General features: G+C 39.7%; 2 protein-coding genes across 2 annotated transcripts in view; one reads left to right on the top strand and one right to left on the bottom strand.

Annotated features, from left to right (window-relative positions):
- The window catches only part of LOC113607933 (X-linked retinitis pigmentosa GTPase regulator-interacting protein 1-like), a 148,798-nt gene that overhangs the window by 93,998 nt on the left and 33,860 nt on the right, over positions 1-20,940 (bottom strand). Inside the window, exon 4 of the mRNA XM_027083705.1 lies at positions 8,698-8,771. The gene's annotated coding sequence lies outside the window, so the exon portion shown is untranslated. The remainder of the gene's footprint in view (positions 1-8,697; positions 8,772-20,940) is intronic.
- OR5AU1 (olfactory receptor family 5 subfamily AU member 1) lies at positions 12,180-14,009 on the top strand. Its single transcript, XM_027083687.1, is given in 3 exon segments — positions 12,180-12,514; positions 12,516-13,129; positions 13,131-14,009. Coding segments are annotated over 3 exon segments (933 nt in total). The 5' UTR covers positions 12,180-12,364; the 3' UTR covers positions 13,300-14,009.

Here is a 20,940-nt window from a genome sequence, read left to right on the forward strand (position 1 = left end):
ATATATATATATATATATATATATATATATAGGGGGAAAAAGGTCAATTCTAAAATAAAGTTCTTGAAAAGGTGAAAAAAAAAAACAAGAACATGGTATATCTTTCCATCTGTTTGTGTCATCTTTAATTTCTTTCATCAGCATCTTACAGTTTTCAGAGTACAGGTCTTTTGCCTCCTTAGGTAGGTTTATTCCTAGGTATATATACCACTTTTTTTTTTTTCATATACCACTTTTGTTTATCCATCTGCTTAATGGACACTGGTTTGCTTCTACCTATTGACTATTGTGAATAATGCTGCTATGAACATGGATGTACAAATATCTATTCAAGTTTCTGCTATCACTTTTTTGGGCTATATACTTTGAAGTAGAATTGCTGGATCATATGGGAATTCTGTTTAATTTTTTGAGGTGTTGTCACACCATTTTCTACAGTGGCTGCACCATTTTTTGGCTGTACCATGCGACTTGTGGGATCTTAGTTCCCCAACCAGGGATCAAACCCGGACCCCTGGCAGTGAGAGCACCGAGTCCTAACCCCTGGACCACCAGGGAATTCCCTTGGCTGCACCATTTTAAATTCCCACCAGCAATGCACAAAGGTTCAGATTTCTCCACATCTTCACTAACACTTGTTATTTTTTTTCTTTCTTTCTTTTTTTGATAATAGCCATCCTAAAAGATGTGAAGTGGTATCTCAATGTGTGTTTTTTTTATAAAGTCTCTTTTTTTTAATGTTTTTTATTTTTATTTATTTATTGCCACACCACAGCATGTGGGATCTTAATTCCCTGACAAGGGATCAAACCTGTGCCCCCTGCAGTGGAAGTGCAGAGTCCTAACCCCTGGACTACCAGGGAATTCTGTGGTTTTGATTTGCATTTCGCTAATGATTAATGATGTTGAGCATTTTTGCTGTGCTTATTGGTCATTTTTATATGTTCTTTGGATTAAGTCTATTCAATTCCTTTGCCCATTTTTTTTTTTTTGCGGTACGCAGGCCTCTCACTGTTGTGGCCTCTCCCGTTGCAGAGCACAGGCTCCGGACGCACAGGCTCAGCGGCCATGGCTCACGGGCCCAGCCGCTCCGCGGCATGTGGGATCTTCCCGGACCGGGGCACGAACCCGTGTCCCCTGCATCGGCAGGCGGACTCTCAACCACTGCGCCACCAGGGAAGCCCCCTTTGCCCATTTTTTAATTGACTTGTTTGTTTCATTTTTGTTGGGTTATAGAAGTCCTTTATGAGTTCTGGATATCAGTTCCTTATGAGCTATATTCAAATATTTTCTTTCATTTTGTGGATTGTGTTTTCACTCTGTTGACAGATTTCTGTAGTGATTTTTAGAGATTGCTTAGATATTACATTATACATACAAAACTGATCACAATCTATTGCATTTTAAAAAAATTTTATTTATTTTATTTATTTATCTTTGGCTGTATTGGGTCTTTGTTGCAGTGTGCAGGCTTTCTCTAGTTGCGGTGAGCAGGGGCTACTCTTTGTTGCAGTGTGTGGGCTTCTCATTGTGGTGGCTTCTCTTGTTGTGGAGCACAGGCTCTAGGCATGTGGGCTTTAGTAATTGCGGCATGTGGGCTCAGTAGTTGTGGTTCGTGGGCTCTAGAGCACAGGCTCAGTAGTTGTGGTGCATGGGCTTAGTTGCTCCATGACATGTGGGATCACCCCAGACCAGGGCTCCCGTGTCCCCTGCATTGGCAGGCAGATTCTAAACCACTGCACTACCAGGGAAGCCCACAGTCTACTGCTTTTATTTTACCATTTTGAGCAAAATTTTGAAACCTTATTTAGATCCCTTTACCCTGTTCCTTCATCATAAAATTGTCTTAAATATTTCCTTTACCTGCACAGAGAACCACATCAGACAATTTTATTTTTGCTTCAACCATCAAACAGAATTTTTTTTTAATTCAAGAGGAGGATAGTGTATTACCTTTAGTCATATTTTTACCCTTTTCATTTTCCTATTTTTCATTACTAATATTCCAAAGTTTCTTTTTCAAGATCCTTTCTTTTTCAAGAACTTGCTTTATTCTTTAGAATAGGTTGGTTGACAAAAATTCTTAGTTTTACCTCAGTTGAAAATATCTTTATTTAACTTTCCTTCCTGAGGGATATTTTCCCTGGATAAAGATTCATGGCTGACCATTCTTCCAGCACTTGAAGTGTGCCACTCCTTTCTGGCTTCCATGATTTCTCATGAGAAGTCTAATATTTGAATTCTTATTCCCCCATAGGTAATGTATATTTTCTTTCTAGGTGCTTTCAAGATGTTTTCTTCATTCTTAGTTTACAAAAGTTTTGATTATGATGTTCTCTGTGTGGATTTCTTTGGGTTCATCTTGTTAGGAATTATTTGCTAGGCTTCTTGAATCTGTAGGTTTATGCCTGTCACCTAATTTGGGGGAAATTTAGCTTTTATTTTTTAATTTAAAAATTCTCATTCTCTTTCTGTTCTTCTGGGACTCTGATCACACAAATGTTAGATCTTTTGTTATCGTCCCACAGGTACCTGAGGTTTTGGGGATTTTGAGGTTTTTCTTGTTTTCTTTAGCTGTTGTTGGTGGTGTTTTCTTTGTTTGTTTAGTTTGGGTTTCTTTTTTTTGTCCCTTTTCTCCCTGTTTGTTGTTTAGATAGGGTAGCTTCTATTGTTCTATCTTCACATTCACATATTCTTTCCTCTGTCATCTGCATTTGTACTATTTTAGCCAATCCAGTTAGTCTTAAATTTCAGTTATTTTTAAGTTCTAAATTGGAAATTTAGATTTCCATGGAAATGGAATTTGGTTCTTATTTATATCTTCTATTTCTTTGCTGAGATTTCCTTTCTTTCACTTGTTTTACTCATGTTTATAATTTCTCATTGAAGTATTTTTATGATGGTTGCTTTAAAATCTTTCTAAGATAATTCCAACAGTGTCATTTTGGTGTTCATTTGGTGTTGCTTCATTGAAGTTGAGGCTTTCCTTGGTTCTTGGTATGACAACTGTTTTTTTTTATTGTATCCTGGACATACTGGGTATTATTTTATGATTTTCTGGATCTTATTTAAATCTTGTCTTTTAGCAGGCCTCCAATGACACCTTGCTGGTGGGGTAAGGGAGGACACCTCTTTTTTCCACTGGATAGGGGTGAAAGTTTATGCTCTCCACTCAGCCTCTGCCTACATGAGGAGAAATGCTTCATTACTGCTGGGTAGGGGTAGAAATTTAGACTTTTGATTCAGCCTCTACTGACATCATGGGTATCCAGAGGGGCGCTTTGTTACTGTCAGGCAGGAATGGAAGTCTAGAACCTCCACTCAGCTTCTGCAGGGAGGGAGAATGGTGCCTCATTACTGCTGGATGGGTTGGAACTCTAGGTTCCTCATTTGGGACTGCTGACTGCAATTTTTGATATGGTGGTTTGTGGTAGTGTGAATATTGTCCAAAGATTTTCTATTCTCCTAGGCCACCCTTTGCCATTCCTTTGGCTAAAGAGAGGATTTGGGGAGGGCCTTTTTAAAAAATCTGTAATAATTTTTTTTTTTTTTTTTTTTTTGCGGTACGCGGGCCTCTCACTGTTGTGGCCTCTCCCGTTGTGGAGCACAGGCTCCGGAAGTGCAGGCTCAGTGGCCATGGCTCGCGGGCCCAGCCACTCCGCAGCATGTGGGATCTTCCCAGACTGGGGCACGAACCCGTGTCCCCTGCATCCACAGGCGGACTCTCAACCACTGCCCCACCAGGGAAGCCCCCAAAATATGTAATAATTTTTAAATCAGCTTGCAATTTCCAAAGACAAACTGCTGGGAATTTGAGTGGGACTGAATGTAATCTATAGATCAAAATGGAATGAATTTTTATAATTTTGAAACTTCCAATCTATGAAAATAATATAACTATTTATTTAGTCTTCTTTAGTTGTTTTAGTATTATGTAGTAGCTTTCATATACATCTTTCATTAGAATTCATTAATTTTGGATACCAGTAGAAATGCTATCATTTGATGTTTCATTTTCTAATGATCTTTTCTAATAATTTATTTTTTATGCATTAACTTTGTATTCAGGTCCTTGTAAAATTAACTTATTAATTCTGTAGATTCATTTTGGACTTTCTATGTATTCAATCATGTCTGTGAATAATAAAAGTGTTGTTTCATCTTTTTCAATACCTCTTATTTCTTCTTCCTGCCTATTACACACTATTGAATACAAATTGTTCAGTTCAATATCAAAACAAAATTGTGATAGAGGACAACCCTGCTTCATTCCTGATCTCAGGGAGAACACTTTTACTATTTATTGGATTTTAATAAAGCCAATAAATATGATGCTTGCTGTAAAGTTTTTGTATTTATCTTTTGTTAGATTAAGGATATTCTTTTTTATCACTAGTTTGCAAAGGTTTTTAAAAATCATGAGTGGATATGGAATTTTATCAAATGCTTACTCTCCATGAATTGTGACAATTATATATTTTATCCTTTATTTGGAATTTAAAAAAAAATTTATTGGAGTATAGTTAATTTACAATGTTGTGTTAGTTTCAGATGTACAGTAAAGTGAATCAGTTATATATATATATATATCCACTCTGTTTTTAGATTCTTTTCCCATATAGGCCCTTACATAGTATTGAGTAGAGTTCCCTGTGCTATACAGTAGGTCCTTATTAGTTATCTGTTTTATATATAGTAGTGTGTATATGTCAGTCCCAACCTCCCCGCCCTTACCCGCAGTAACCGTAAGTTTGTTTTCTACATCTGTGACTCTACTTTTGTTTTGTAAATAAGTTCATTTGTACCCTTTCTTTAGATTCTATCTTGAATGTTAAATCAACTTTGCATTCCTAGAATAAAATGAACTTGATGTAAGATTTAGCTTTTTTATATATTGCTGTCTTTGCTTTAGTAATATTTTATTTAGGATTTTTGTATCTATGTTCAGGAGAGAAATTGACCTGTAGGTTCCTTTCTTACAGTGTTTTTCAAGTTTCGTGGTCAAGGTTATGCTGGCCTCTTCCAATGAACTGAACAGAATTTCATCTTTTTCTATCCCCTGGAATTTTTTGTGTAATATAGATGTTATTTATTCTTTAAATATTTGGGAAATTTTACTGATAAGCCATCTGGGCCTAGACTTTTCTTTGTAGGGAATTTTAAAAATTTTATTTATTTATTTATTTATTTTTTGGCTGCATTCGGTCTTCATTGCTGTGCACAGGCTTTCTCTTGTTGCGGCGAGCGGAGGCTACTCTTCCTTGTGGTGCGCAGGCTTCTCACTGCAGTGGCTTCTCTTTTTGCAGAGCACGGGCTCTAGGGTATGTGGGCTTCAGTAGTTGTGGCACGCAAGCTCAGCAGTTGTGGCTCATGGGCTCTAGAGCGCAGGCTCAGTAGTTGTGGCACACAGGCTTAGTTGTTCCACAGCATGTGGGATCTTCCTGGACCAGGGCTCCAACCCATGTCCCCTGCATTGGCAGGCAGATTCCTAACTACTACGCCACCAGGGAAGTCCCGGGAATTTTCAATAATGGATAAAATTTTTATTAGCTTTAGGACTATTCTGATTATCTATTTCCTCTTTGTTTTGGTAAGTTATGTTCTTTAAGAATGTTTTTCGGACTTCCCTGGTGACGCAGTGGTTAAGAATCCACCTGACGGACTTCCCTGGTGGTGAGAGCCAAGGTCTCTCAAATTTCTGACCAGCAGAAATCATGTGAAATACTAAGTGTTTACTGTTCTTTTAAGCTGCTAAATTTTAGGACAATTTGTTACACGGCAATAGATAAGTAATACAGACTTTGGTACATGGAATTGAGACATTGAAAAGTTATATTGTCTTTGACAGTACGGTGGGAGGAAGCTGAAAGAACTTTGAGGAAAGTATCAGTGAAAGTCTAAAAGGCTTTGAGGAGACTGTTAGGAAAATTCGGATAGCCTTTGAGAAGGCTGCCAATGGGACTTAAATAAACATGAGGATAGTGTTATTGGAAACTGGAGAAAAAAATTCTGTGTTATGCAGTGGCAGAGAGTTTAGCAACTCTGTTGTTACAGTAATGTAGGTGGTAGAAAATGTACCTAATGAAATGGGTGATTTGGGAATTCCCTGGTGGTCCATGCTTAGGAGTGCATGCTGTCACTGCCCGAGGGCCCAGGTTCAATCCCTGGTCAGGGAACTAAGATCTCGCAAGCTGCGTGCAGCCAATCAATCAATCGATCAATCAATCAATCAATCAATAAAGATGAAGCTGAGGGTGACAGTAAAATCTTTCATTAAGGCCTTAGGAAGATCCAAGGTGGTGCCTCAGAGAACAGTTCAGACAAATGATAGGACTTCCAGGAAGCTTCAGAGTGTAGGCCCTCAGCTGTCTCAGCAGAGGTTCAAGGTAGAGCGTTATCTCAGAGATTTGTTAAGTTTTTAAGAATGTCATGGTGCAGAATCACCACCAGCTTGAACTGTAAGACAGTAGAAAATGAAGAGAAGCCTTTCAATCCCCAAACTCCTTCAGACAGGAAGCAAGCTAAGAAAACTACTCAGCTACAAACACAGGCTAGCTTTCATATAAAATGAAGGATAATTTAGTGGGCAGAGCTATAATCTCAGAGTGGAGCCAAGAGCCACAGAGAATTATTCCTAGGATTGGAGTCCTAATCAAGGACTTGCCAACAAGTGTCTTACTGGATTTTAGAATTTTTGCGACTCAGTGACTCTTGTGTGCCCACCTTCCTCTAGCCCCCCTTTTTTCTGTAGTGGTTTTCCTATACCTGTCCTGCCATTATGTGTTTTGTGTGTGTAGAAGCCAGATGTAACTTGTGTGTTTAGCTCACCAATCTTATGATTGACTGGAACTGTACTCAAGAAACTCTACGTAAGGAACCGCATATGATGCACTTCATCCATACCTGTACCTGATTTAGATGATGTGATTGTGGACCTTGAGCTGATACTGTAATGGAACGTGACTTTCGGGATTCTTGGGAGGGGGTGAGTATATTTTGAGTGTATATTCATGTGTAAGTTGGACATGGATCAGTGAGGGCCAGAGGGAGGACTACGATAGCCAGTCTTTGAGATGGCCCCAGTGATTCTCAGCTCCTGGTATTGATGCCCTTGTGTAGTCCACTCCCACAGTGCATGGGGCTGGCCTGTGTAACCAGGAGGATACTGCAAAAATTACAGTACTGTGTCACTTCCAAAAGTATAAGAAAATGAATGTTTATTGAGATAATCTGTTGTGTGACAATAGATAACTAATCCAGTGACCAATTAATTTAAATATCATCATGAACTTATGGATTTAAGCATATTTGATAGACTTTGTTAAACTAAATATTACGGTTGGATATTTAAGGATAGCTACTAATAGAAATAGAGGAATCAGTAGAAGGGGAAAAACATACATTACAAAACAAAGAAAACTTAATCCAAAAGGAAACAGGAACAGGATCAGAGGGTGGGGGAGGGAAGCAAATTGGAAAAAGTGTGATAAATGGAAAACTCAAGGTGAGAAATAAAACAAATTCAATATACCTGAAAGCCCCAAAAGTTGAAAAGCAAAAAACCAATACCCCAAAATCTCACCTATATAAAAACAGATACTCTGATTAGTTAAAAGAGAATATTCTAGATATATGCTGTTTACAAAAGCCACACACACCTGAAACTTTGAGTGTTGGTTCCCCAAAGTGATTTTAATGTGAAACAAGCTAACAGACGCAAATAAAGGGCAAAAATTCCTTTCCTGTAAGTAAAGGATGTGAGAAATCAACTGAATAAAGATACCTGCATGGAGAAGATACAGCAGCACTCTATCAAAGTGACAATCATCTCTGGCTTTCAGGGCTCCACAAAGGCTGCCTATGATACCATCCCATCCTTTGCAAAGTTGCCTTTCACAGGGTTTGCTTGATTTCTGCCTAGCCCATACCAGCTCTTCTGATAAAGCCCCCAAATGTTTCTGGATGCTTGCTGTGTGTCAAGGTACATCTGAAATCAATTTTCCAGGCATATCATCAACCTAGAAGACCAAGATTTCCGGTCTGCCCGGGGAAATTCTGCAAACGTAATGGTGCAGAAACGTTGGGACTAAAGGGTTAGCAGTAAAGAAATGAAAAAAGATATACCATGCTGAGTAATCAAAGTAAAACTGTAGTGACAGTATTAATTTCAGAAAAGTATGTTTCAGAGCCAAAATATTAGTGGACATAAAGAAGGTCATTTTATAATGTAAGTGGGGAAATTTATCAAGAGGACATAACAATCTTAAATGTTTATGCACCTTATAACAAAACTTCAAAATACATGAAGCAAAACTGAAAAACAGCAAGGAGAAATCAACAAATTCACAATTACAGTTAGAGATTTCAATATATTCCCCTTTCAACTCTTGATAGAACAAGTAGGCAGAAAATGAGAAAGGATATAGTAGACTTGAACAACACTATCAAGGAACATGACCTAACTGACAATGATAGACCATTTGACCTAACAACAGCAGAATATAATCCTTTTCAAGTGGTCATGGAACATTCATCAAAATACACCATATTCTGGGTGGGCCATAAACAAATCTCAATAAATTCAAAGGCATTCAAGGCATACAAAGTATGTTCTCTAATCACATGTTATTAAATTAGAAATCAATAACCGAAAGATCTCTAGAAAATCCCCGAGTATTTGTTAAGTAAATCACATACCTCTAATTTTATTATGATCTTGATGGGTATAGAGGTCCTCAGCTGTAATCTAGGTCCCAGTGTACATTGGGTAACTGGAATAAAAGAAAGAAAAACTGTAAAAACTTGGTTTTCCAGTGTAGAAGAAATACAGATAATAATTACACAAGAGTTCAGTTGAGGTAGAGAAGTCCTTTGGGCCTAATGACCAGTGTATTGTCAGGGATCTGGTGTGGAACCATTCCCTTCATTTCCAGTTTCCCAATCACCAGATTCCTCAAGGGTAGAGGAGCTAGTAACTTTGCAAACACGTTAATGGATCTACATGGGGCCAGTTATTCTCACTTCCTCACCTGCCTGCTAAGCCCTCATTAATGAACACATCGTCCTCCCCAGCTGTGACTTGATGGGCCGCCCAGAGGAAAAGGTGGCTCTGGGGTGTCTCTTCCCAGTACAGGATAAGCTGTGAGTGCCTCTCAGGGAGGGGGCTGCCTCCCTCCCCTCACCACATGGGAGGTTAATGTCAGTAGCAGGCTCTGATCCCCAGACTCAGTCTATGGACCGAATGAGTCTGGCTTTGTCTTTACTGTTTTTCTAATGAAGGCTTGTGTTCTGACCCCAGAGCAATAGCTCTGCCACCAAGTCACATGCTTTGTTGGAATTAAATGGTTTGCTTAAGGACATCTCAAGCAACCTTGAAGGAGGAAATTCGCTGGTGTTTGATTATCACCAGGTAATACTCAGATTTCTGGGAACTGTTAACTACTGACACATATTCTGGAAGGAAGAGAATGTCCAGGACAACCATCCTACCCCACAGGCTGATCTGATTTTCCAGGACATGGAGAATTCTAGCAAATTAGAAAGGATATTTATATGTGGCTCAGGGGAAGTTACCCCATGGTTTAGTGTTTCTTAAAGTATGGTTCAGCAACCACCTGTTTCAGATTCACCAGATTTGGGGGCCTGGCTATAGACTTACTGGCTCACATTTTCTGAGGTTGGGACCTGGAATCTGCACAGAAACAAGCTTCTCCAGTGAACCTTGGGCAGGGCACCTTAATGTTTAAGAACCATTGCTTCGGATCACTGCTGCTCAGAGATACTGGCTGCTCCCTCTGACTGCCGGCTCTCCGTTGTACTCCCACTCTGTTAGCCCAAGGAGGAGGGCAAAGAAGCAGGTAGAAATAAAATCCCTTGCTTACTTCTCCCTCCTCTACAGGCCCCAGGCACCTGCTCTCACTCCTAAACACTCCACTCCACAATCCGTTTCCATATGATAAGACCACTCAAATTTTCTTCCTCGTTTTCATTCACAGGTACAAACTGCAGCCAACAGAAATAGTGGCTATTCCAGCATCCTTTGAAAGACTGTCAGAGATGTCAATTTCTCCACAATCTCTTGCTTGACTAACTCTCTATTCTGAATAGTTTTGAATTTAGTGCAGGCTGGAGAAGAGAGATGAGAGAGGAAAGGGGAGAAGAATAGAAAGAGTAGATTTAAAGCAAGTAATAAATCAGAGGCTCTGATCAGCTACCCATTGTATTAACCACCACCCTACCCTACCCTATTCCAACCCACCTCCCTGCCTGAGTGTTGGCCACATTCCTTCTCTTCTCTGCTTTTGTCCATTCTTTTAATCAGAGAGGTACTTGCAGACCCATTACCCACACTGAAACAGTCAACTGAGGAAGAAGATGTGAAGCTGCCTCTTAAGAAGTTCTGCTTCACTCTTAGCAACAATTCCTCAACTTCCTTGAAGTTCCTGTAAATAATTCCATCCTGGGATCTTTACAGTCAATTCTTTGAAGTCCTTGTAATTTGCCTTGAAGCTGAGTTGGCTTTTGACACCAATAGGGCCAATGACATTTGCAACCCAAATCTAGGGCTGTCCACATTCCTGCAATAATGGGGTTTATTATAAACTAGAAACTAACTGTTGGGTTAAGAATGGCTGAATATTACATCTCACTGACCAAATAAATCAGTTATGCTCCACGTGCTCTAAAAGAAGTTACCGAGGCTCCAATTTGGTATTCAAATTTGCCCTCGTATTTTGTGTCTTAACTTCATCAGGGCATGTTACCTCTTCGGGCATTACAATGCTTTCTTCTTGTCACCGTTCACCAGTCACAGTGTTCTATCAAGAGCCATAGTGCCTTCATTACCTACTTGACAGGTAAATTTAGTCATCCCTATGTCCAGAGTCTTCCGCTGCTCTGGTAGTTTGCTGATTCTGGAAAGTCTGCCAGTGGGATAAACTAGAATCTTTTGCCTGTTCATTACAGCTCTTTCCTCTCTGGAATCCTCCCAACATCTTTCACAGCTGTATTATTCATTTACTCTCCTCGAGGCAGAAGGAGGGGGCTCAATTTTGTCCCTTTCTATCCTACCCGAATCACATCTGCTGGTTTCAAAACCTTCACAACTGAAGATCCTCACCAAAGAGCACAGGGTTCTTAACTGACTCCAGAGCCCAGAGGTAATTCAGGAACAGAGCAGCCAATGCAGCAGAAGAGAGTGTGGTGCTTAGGTGATGCATCATGGCTTTGTTCATTCTCTGAATAGAAAAGGCATTTTTACAAAGCCCTAGTCCTAGGGAGGGGCTGTTCCTTCCCTGCTGGCCCAACAGCCCTTGAGAACAAGGCGATTCTACTCACTGGAAACGATGGTGACTTCGTGAACGATGGGTGGCATTTTCCCTCTGGCTGATGCTCCCGAGTGCAAGGTCTCAGCCCGCTCTCTACAGCCCTACACCAGCCCCATCTCTCCACATCCCGACCCCCATCACCTTTAGAGCCCATAGCAGTGCCTGGCTTGGGCCAAGTTCTGAGAGGCAATTTTATAGCTGAGCCAATGAACCACCTTCAACTCCTCTAGAACACTCAGGATCCTCTGAAGGCCTGTGTAGTCACTTGCTTAGTACACGTGTCTCTGTCTATTTTGTTTGGTGGTAGGTTGCTTGCCAAATCTTGTCATTGTTTCATTTATTCATTTTATTGTTGTTTGGTTTTGTGTTAGATCTATCTCTCCAACAAGAATAATCAAAGCTAACATTCTTTCTCAATGTGCCAGGCTTTGTTCAAGTGCTTTACACGAATTAAGCCATTGAATTTTTACAACAAGCTTTTGAGATTAGTGCTATTATCCTTATTTTACTGAAAACTGAAAATCAGAGAGGTTAAGAAACATTCCCAAGTTTACACAGCTAGTTAGTAGTGAGGTCCCTGCTTGGAACCTTGGCAGTCTGACGCAGAGCCTGCGTGCCTAAACACAAAATATGTCTGTCTGTCTCTAGAATATGAACTTCCTGAGGTCAGACACTCTTGAATTCCTGACTGGAAGGACACGGAGCTAAGCATATGGCAGACGGTCAATAAATACTTGGTAAGCATATGGCAGACGGTCAATAAATACTTGGTAAGTAACTGTTTCATTACTTAGAATTTTTTAAGATCCTTAAGAGAGCAAACTGTGTATATTTCTTTTATATTTTCCGTTGCTGCTCAAGTCATGCTTCCTAACTAACCAACCAGCCAAGTAGTGGAGAACTTCTCTATGACAAAGTTCTATCAACAATCTTCAGAAGGCTGTCCTTAGGGCAGAACTAAACGAGTGAGAGCCCCTGGGTGTTTCACCTCATTTCTGGTGGTCCTCTCTTTCCACGTCGCAGAGCACTGGAGAAATATGGAAAGGGCAAACCTGAGCCGAGGGATTGAGTTTGAGCTCTTGGGCCTCACCAGTGACCCCTGGCTCCAGAGGCTGCTCTTCATGGTGTTCCTGGGCATGTACACTATCACGCTGCTGCGGAATCTGATCGTGTTCATTATGATCCACGTTGAGTGCCACCTTGCACACACCCGTGTACTCCCTTCTGAAGAGCCTCTCCTTCTTGGATTTCTGCTACTCCTCCACAGTTGTCCCCTAGACCCTGGTGAACTTCTTAGCCAAGAGGAAGGTGATCTCTTATCCCGGCTGCATGGCTCAGATGTCTTTCTATGCGGGTTTTGCCACCAGTGAGTGCTATCTCGTTGCTGCCATGGCCTACGACCGCTATGCGGCTATTTGTAACCCCCTGCTCTACTCAACTGCCACGTCTCCTGAGGTCTGTGCCTCTCTGATCGTGGGCTCCTACAGTGCAGGATTCCTCAGTTCTCTAATCCACATGAGCTGTATCTTTAGTCTGAAATTCTGTGGTGCTCACGTGGTCACTCACTTCTTCTGTGATGGACCGCCCATCCTGTCTCCGTCACGTGTGGACACTTCACTGTGTGAAATCCTGCTCTTCATTTTTGCCGGTTTCAACCTTGTGAGCTGTACCCTCACCATCTTGGTCTCCTACCTCTTCATTCTCATCACCATCCTGAGAAGGAACTCAGCCCAGGGCAGGTTCAAGGCCGTTTCCACCTGTGCTTCCCACTTCGCTGCTGTGTGCCTCTTCTATGGCACAACACTTCATGTACCTGCGCCCCAGGTCCAGCCACTCCTTGACCCAAGACCGCATGGTTGCTGTGATCTACACAGTGGTGATCCCAATGCTGAACCCCCTTATCTACTCTCTGAGAAACGAGGATGTGAAAGAAGCTTTAAGAAAGGTTTGGGGAAGGAAAATAATGGAATGATCTTCTCAGTTCATCACCATATATCTTTAGAAAACTGAGGGTACTTGATGTGGTGCCAACCAGAGTACAATCCCATGCTCACCCCTATTTATAGGGGCCACTCTCTGGTCTGCAGGTGCTTCTGCATCTACCTGCCACAGAAAGAATTGATGGTGTCATAGAGACTAAAAAGAAGCAAGGAGCGTCAGCTTGTTGCATAATTGGACCCACTGGCAATATTTAGTCATGCCTTTGTTCAGATGCTTCATTCATATTTCCATGTTTGTGAATATTTTAGTTTATTATTACAAACTGACATTTACATTCTTCATAATGAAATTCTTCCCTTGACTAACTTGAAGACCTTCACTTCCTGGGGAAATCCTCCCCATTCTTTACAATCTCTTCTTTGTAAAGGCTGACTCCTTGACTTAAATTTTGTTTGATTGACTAATTATTTGAATGATACTGTAACAACAATTTCAAAAGCTCAGATGACGTTCTATTGTCTTTACTGACTTTTTTTCCTGGCCAAATAGCTACTTAGTCACTTCCAAACTGGATAAACTTGAGCAAGTTACTTAGCTTTTCTGAACCACAGATATCTCATCTTTTAATTGGTGTGAGTTTTAAACTAAGCATTCAATTAGATATTGCAGGTAAATCATTCAGCACAAGATAGGCATTTGTGGACTTCCCTGGTGGTCCAGCAATTAAGACTCTGCACTTCCACTGCAGGGGGAACGGGTTTGGTCCCTGGTCGGGGAACTAAGATCCTGCATGCCACACGCCCCATCTTTTCCTTTCTATCAGCCCCTAAGTTCTCACAAAGTGAGAGAGAGGAGTACAAGTTCTGCCATTCACAAAGGTTTGTTGTCCCTGCTTGGTTCCTGGTAGTTTATAAGTTGTGATTGAATCAAATTAAATCTTTTTAAATAAGAAGAATCACATAGAGGGAGCTCAATCAAACATAACATTCCTGGGCTCTCTGTGCTCATTGACACACTTGAGGAAAATAAATCAGGCACGCTTGGCTAGTCCCCCGACAAGGGGAGACCTGCCTCGGGCCGGTGCTTCCATGACTGGGTCAGCAAGGTCTGCCTAACTCTGGAGTTTAGTTTCCAAAGTCCATTTCCCACAGATGCAATCCATGAACTCTAATCTAGCCTTTAATGGTAATATGATTGATATTTTTCTCCCTGATTACATCTTATGCTTTTTCTACATTGTTCAGAATCACAAGGGAAAGAATGGTGCTATATATATTGACACACCCACACAAAGATCCTGACACTGAACTTGTTTCTGAATTTTAATAGAAATTTCACCTTTTATTGTAGAGTTTACTGTTAGCCTTCAATAATGAATGTTGATCATATTTAAGTATAGTGATTTTTTTTAGTGCTAATTAGAGATTTTCTTAGTGGCAGTGTAGTCTACCTGATAAGGATGTGGGCTCTACAGAAACACAACCTTTCTTCAAATCCTGGCTCCATCATTTCCTATATGTGGGACATTATTTAACCTCTCTGAGTTCAAGTTTTCTCTTTTGTAAAATAGCAATAATAATGATTGTAGCAATACACTTGTTAGGAAAATTAAGTACATTAATGCAAACAAAGCACTTAGAACCGATGCCTGGCACATAGCAAGCACTTAAACATTAGCTGTTATTATTAGAAACGGCTGCTGACAATGCCTTATATCACTCGATATAATCATGTGATCTTCCTCCTTTATTTTGTTCCCATGGTGAATTGAAGACATAGGTTTTCTAATGTTAAACTATTACTGTTTCCTGGAGTCCTACTTAGTCATGAAATGATTTTCTTTTAATAGACTGTTGGATTTGATTTGCAAAGATTTTATTTAGACTATTTGCATCTGCATTCAAAGATAAAGTTCATCTATTATCTTTTCATATTATCTTTATTATGTTTTAATATTAAGTGTAAGCTAGTCTTATAAAATGTATTTTAAGTTCTTCTTTTCCTATAGTGTGGAATAATTTAAATAAGATAGGAATATCTGTTCTTTAAAAATGATATATGCTCTGCTATAAAACCATCTGAGACTGGTGTGTTTTTAAAAGGTAGATCTTTAATTACTCTTCTAATTTTTAATATGATTATTGGTTTCACTTTAGGTTTTTTCCCTGCTTATTAAGTCAGTTTCATCATTTGTATTTTGCTCAAAAATTGTTTCCTTCTTCTATGTTTTCAAATTTATTGCCATGAGTTGCACGTCACATTCTCTTATAAATTTTGTATTTGTTCTTTAGGTCAGTAACATCTGCACTTACGCTTCTAAGTCTCTCCAGAAAGTTTGTTCCATTTTTTAGGACAATCCAAAAAAAGATCCTCTACCACAAAATAAGAGAAATGGATTAAGTGGTCTGTAAGGATCTTCTGGACTCTAATAGTCTATGAGATAAACATTTGAAGAAAGACAATGTTGAGGAAGGATTAAACACGTATACTGCCTAGATTCCAATCCCAGATCTGTCACTCACTAGCAATGTAAACTTGGGGAATTTCTCTTACCTCTCTCTGCTAAGTTTTTCTCATTTGGGAAATAGAAGTAACAATAAAGGCTATCTCATGTATAAAACTGTTGTGAAAATTAAATGACATAATACTTATACTTGTGGAATTTAAATGATGTAATATCTAAAACATTGTCTGACACATAGTAAACCTTTCCTAAGTCTGTATTAGCTACTTTTATTTCTTTTGTGTGTTTCTATGGTTATATTGCCTTATACATTCTTCATATATTTGTTTGTTTTATTTTCCTTAATAATCCTTAACAGAAGATTTTATCAACCTTTTAAAACATTCTGTTTTCTGGTTTTTCTTCTTATTTCTACAATGTATCAGCTTCCCATTTTATTAATGTCAGGTTTTTCTTTATTAATTCCTTCTTTCTGTTTTATTTTCATTTATTTTGTTTGTTTTTGTCATGTTATCGTTATTAAATACTGAAACTCCACAAAAGAATATTTTAAACATATTCATGTCTATCTACCATACAGTGATTAAAAATAAAATACAGGGCTTTCCTGGTGGCACAGTGGTTGAGAGTCCGCCTGACGATGCAGGGGACGCGGGTTCGTGCCCCGGTCCGGGAAGATCCCACATGCCGCGGAGCGGCTGGGCCCGTGAGCCATGGCCGCTGAGCCTGCGCGTCTGGAGCCTGTGCTCCGCAACGGGAGAGGCCACAACAGTGAGAGGCCCGCGTACCAAAAAAAAATAATAAAATAAAATAAAATAAAATGCAATCACTCACAATCCAGCTAAAGAGACAATATTACTGATTCACTAAGAACTATTCTTGTTTATCTTCTAGTGAAACCACTAGGTGGCATTTTGGAGGGCTCTGGTCCTTTATGTCTCTGCACAGAAAGAATTCAAAGCAAAGTGATAGATAAGAAGTGATTTATTAGAATAGGACGCTTGTGAAGCTTACAAGCAGACAGGTAAGCATTGCGCTGCCCTGAGTACTTAGTGGGTTACATTTTTATAATCAAAGGAAAAGTGGGGAGGGGGAAAATACCACCTTCTTCCTCATTCTTGAGTAGATGTCACACTTCCATCATCATCTCCTCCTCCAGGTTGGGCAGGGGAGATTTCCTGTCCCTACATGGTCAAGCCAGGACTGTCATGGCATTACGGAAAAATTATTTCAGGTCTCAGTACAGTAAGGGTCTTTCACTTTGAAATGTCACCTTTCCGTAAATTATTGTTTTCTATGTGTGCAGAGAGCATGTCCTAGGAGTCATTAACTTACCGAGCTCACTGGGCAGGATGTGGGTCTCATGCCACCATTGTTTTATAATTTGGGGGCATGTCTCATGCTTCTGTTGCATGGTTTTGTTGCTAAGCAAGCCTGCTTGATTTTGTGGTTAAGCAAACCTGCTTTCTTGAGTGATCATTAACTTACACGGGAGATCCATACTTTTTCTTTATTTACAATTCCCTAGTGGGATTAACTATTTAATCACCTACTTTGTCCCTTAACTCTGTGCCTATCACTAGGGGGTGCTTATTCATAAGTTACATCTTTTTTTTTTTAGTTTTTTGTATGCTGAAAACTAATCTTTTGTTGGTTAAATGTGTGGCAAGTACCTTCACCTAGTTATGTCTTCTAAATATGTTATTTATTTTTACTTTCTTTATGATGTGTTGATTAATAGAAGGTCTTAATTTTAATATGAGCAGATTTAGCAATACTTTCTTTTCTGGTTTGAATTTTTTTAATGTGTATCTTAAGAATCTTTCCCAAATGTAAAATCATAAAGATATTCTCTATGTTTTCTTCTAAATGTTTTTAAAAGTTTTGCCTTCACATTTGTTTTGCTGTTAGGTTGGGATTAAATTTCTTTTTTTTCAAAATCGATACCCAATTGTCCCAGACCATTTCTTGCATAGGCACTCAATACCTCATGGATCTGCAATGCCAGTTCTGTCTAAATCAAATTCCACATATGCATGAGTCCTTTTCTTGGTTCTCTATTCTGTTTTATTGGTCCATTTGTATTTCTCTGCACTGATACCACACTGTCTTAATTACTTTATCTTTACAATAAATCTGTATCTTGTGAGCACATATTCCTCCTCCCCCCATTTTCTATATTTTCTTTTTGTCTTTATCTTTCAACAGGTTTATTATGATGTGTCTGTTTTTGAATCTCTTTGCATTTATCCTAGTTGGAATTCATTAAGTTTCTTGGGTGTGTAGATTAGTATTTTCATCAAATTCGAGAATGTTTAATCCATTATTTCGTTGTATATTTTTTCTTCTCCATTCTCTCACTCCTCTTCTGTTTGCACTCCAAGTGTGCATATGCTGGTGCCCTTAAGTATGCCTCACATTTTCTGAGTCTCTGTTTATTTTTCTTTATTTTTTTTCTCTCTGTTCTTTGGATTACAAAATCTCTATCAATCCGTCTTCAAATCACTGATTCTTCTGCTAATTTAAAGATACCATTGGGCTTCTCTAGTAAATTTTTCAGTTTGGTTATTTTACTTTCAACTTCAGAATTTCCATTTGGTTCTTTTTTGTAATTTCTATCTATTTATATCCTCTACTTGATGAGAAATTATCATCATATAACCCTTAACTTCTTTAATCATGACTTTCTTTGGTTCTTTGAATATATCTATAATAGCTGCTGCTAAGTCTTTGGTTGTTAAGCCCATTTTCTGGGCCTGCTCATAGGCAGTTTCTGTTGCCTCCCCCTCCCCAATCCCACCCTCGGCCCCCCACGTATGAGTCACAATTTCCTTTTCTTTATATTTCTCATAATTTTGTTGTTGTTGCTGAAAACTGGATGTTTGAGATGATAAAGCAGTTCTGGATACTAATGTCATCCTCCCCATCCAAGGCTTGTTGTTGTTTGTTTAGTGACTTGGCTGGATTATTTTGAGGATGTCTATTTCCTCCACAGCATATAGCCTCTGATGTCACACCCTGAAGAGCGCAGGCTTAGGAATACGGATAATCATCTTGGGTGTTTTTAGCAGGGCTCTTTTTGACTGTTTCCCTGATCTCTCTGTTCAGCTGTCTGCCTCTATATCATACCCAGCTCATAGGCTTACACTAATTGGTGGCTGATTGCTTTATTGTTTTTGACAATGCCCTAGGGCATAAATTCTTCCAGTCAATTAAATTCAGGCCTCTTCCTACAGGTGGTTTTGAGGCCAGTCTCTGGGTTTGTTCTGAGGACTCTTTATAGCTGTCTCTTTCCGTGATTCTGGTAAACTAGCTGGCCTACAGTTTACTTTGTTCCTTTCACGGAGCTTCCAGCTACCTCTTAATGGCTTACAATTTAAATCTCCATTGTTTTTGACCCTCAGCCTTGAAATGCCTCACATTATTTTTGATGCTATTGTGAATGGGATCACTTTCTTTTTCACATAATTCATTGTTAGTGTATGGAAATGCTACTTATTTTTGCATGTTAATTTTGCATCCTGGGTTTCCCTGGTGGCGCAGTGGTTAAGAATCCACCTGTCAATGCAGGGGACACGGGTTGAAGCCCTGGTCTGGGAAGATCCCACATGCTGCAGAGCAACTAAGCCTGTGTGCCACAACTACTGAGCCCGTGTGCCGCAACTACCAAAGCCCGTGCGCCTAGAGCCTGTGCTCCGCAACAAGAGAAGCCACCGCAACGAAGAGCAGCCCCTGCTTGCCACAACTAGAAAAAGCCCATGCGCAGCAACAAAGACCCAAAGCAGCCAAAAATAAATAAAAATAAAATAAATTTATAAAAAAAAATTTTTGCATCCTGCACCTTTACTGAATTTATTGATTAGATCTAACAGTTTTGTTTTGGTTTTTTTTGGTGGAGTCCTTAGGATTTTCTATATATAAAATCATGTCATCTGCAAATAGGGACAATTTTACTTCTTGCTTTCTAGTTCTGATACTTTTTATTTCTTTCTCTTGCTTGATTGCTCTGGCTAGGACTTCCAGTACTATGTTGAATAGGAGTGGTAAGAGTGGGCACACCCTTGTCTTGTTCCTGACCTAAGAGGAAAAGTTTTCAACATTTCACCATTGAGTATGATGTTAGCTGTGGACCTGCCATATATTGCCACCATGCTCTTTTTTCAATTAAAGTCAGTTCACTTGGGGAGAGTGCCACAGCCCCTAAGAACCACCCCTGCCAGTGAGAAAAATCTCAGCCACTGCTTCAGGACTTGGGTGGAGATAGTTGCCTGCTTTTCTTGGAATGATTCCCCTGCTTTATTAGCAGGCCACAGGGTAGAGCAGTAATCTCTGGTCTTCTTGGCTTGCCTCTCTTGCTGTGGAACTCCACCATAACACTACCCTATGAACACACTGGGTGAGGCTAATTGGGGTCCCAGTATTCTCATCCTGCCATGCCTCAGGTAGAGCCTCTGCTCAATGAGTGGGAACCAGGTGTAAGAAGGGAGACTTTGATATCTTGGCACACTTATCTCAAATTTAACCTCTGCAACGTGGAATTTAGAGAGATGAGAAATGCTGGCGGCATGTCCCTCCCAGTGAGATACGATAGCCATTGGCTGGGATCTGGGGGAAGATGGTACCTGTCTTACTGGCCAAACCTGCTTGGAATGGACAAAACCTGCTTGGTGTGGAGAAAAGGGAACCCTCTTGCACTGTTGGTGGGAATGTAAATTGATACAGCCACTATGGAGAACAGTATGGAGGTTCCTTAAAAACCTAAAAATAGAATAACTATATGACCCAGCAATCCCACTACTGGGCATTTACCCAGAGAAAACTGTAGTTTAAAAGGCACATGCATACCACTGATGAACACAGATACAAAAATCCTCAACAAAATACTAGCAAACAGAATCCAACAGCACATTAAAAGGATCATACACCATGATCAAGTGGGGTTTATCCCAGGAATGCAAGGATTCTTCAATATACACAAATCAATCGATGTGATACACCATATTAACAAATTGAAGGAGAAAAACCATATGATCATCTCAAGAGATGCAGAAAAAGCTTTTGACAAAATTCAACACCTATTTATGATAAAAACCCTCCAGAAAGTAGGCATAGAGGGAACTAACCTCAGCATAATAAAGGCCATATATGACAAACCCACAGCCAACATCGTCCTCAATGGTGAAAAACTGAAACCATTTCCACTAAGAT

Source organism: Aethalodelphis obliquidens, unplaced genomic scaffold (assembly GCF_003676395.1).
Source record: "Aethalodelphis obliquidens isolate GAN/ISIS:26980383/991018 unplaced genomic scaffold, ASM367639v1 scaffold51, whole genome shotgun sequence".
NCBI lineage: Eukaryota > Metazoa > Chordata > Mammalia > Artiodactyla > Delphinidae > Aethalodelphis > Aethalodelphis obliquidens.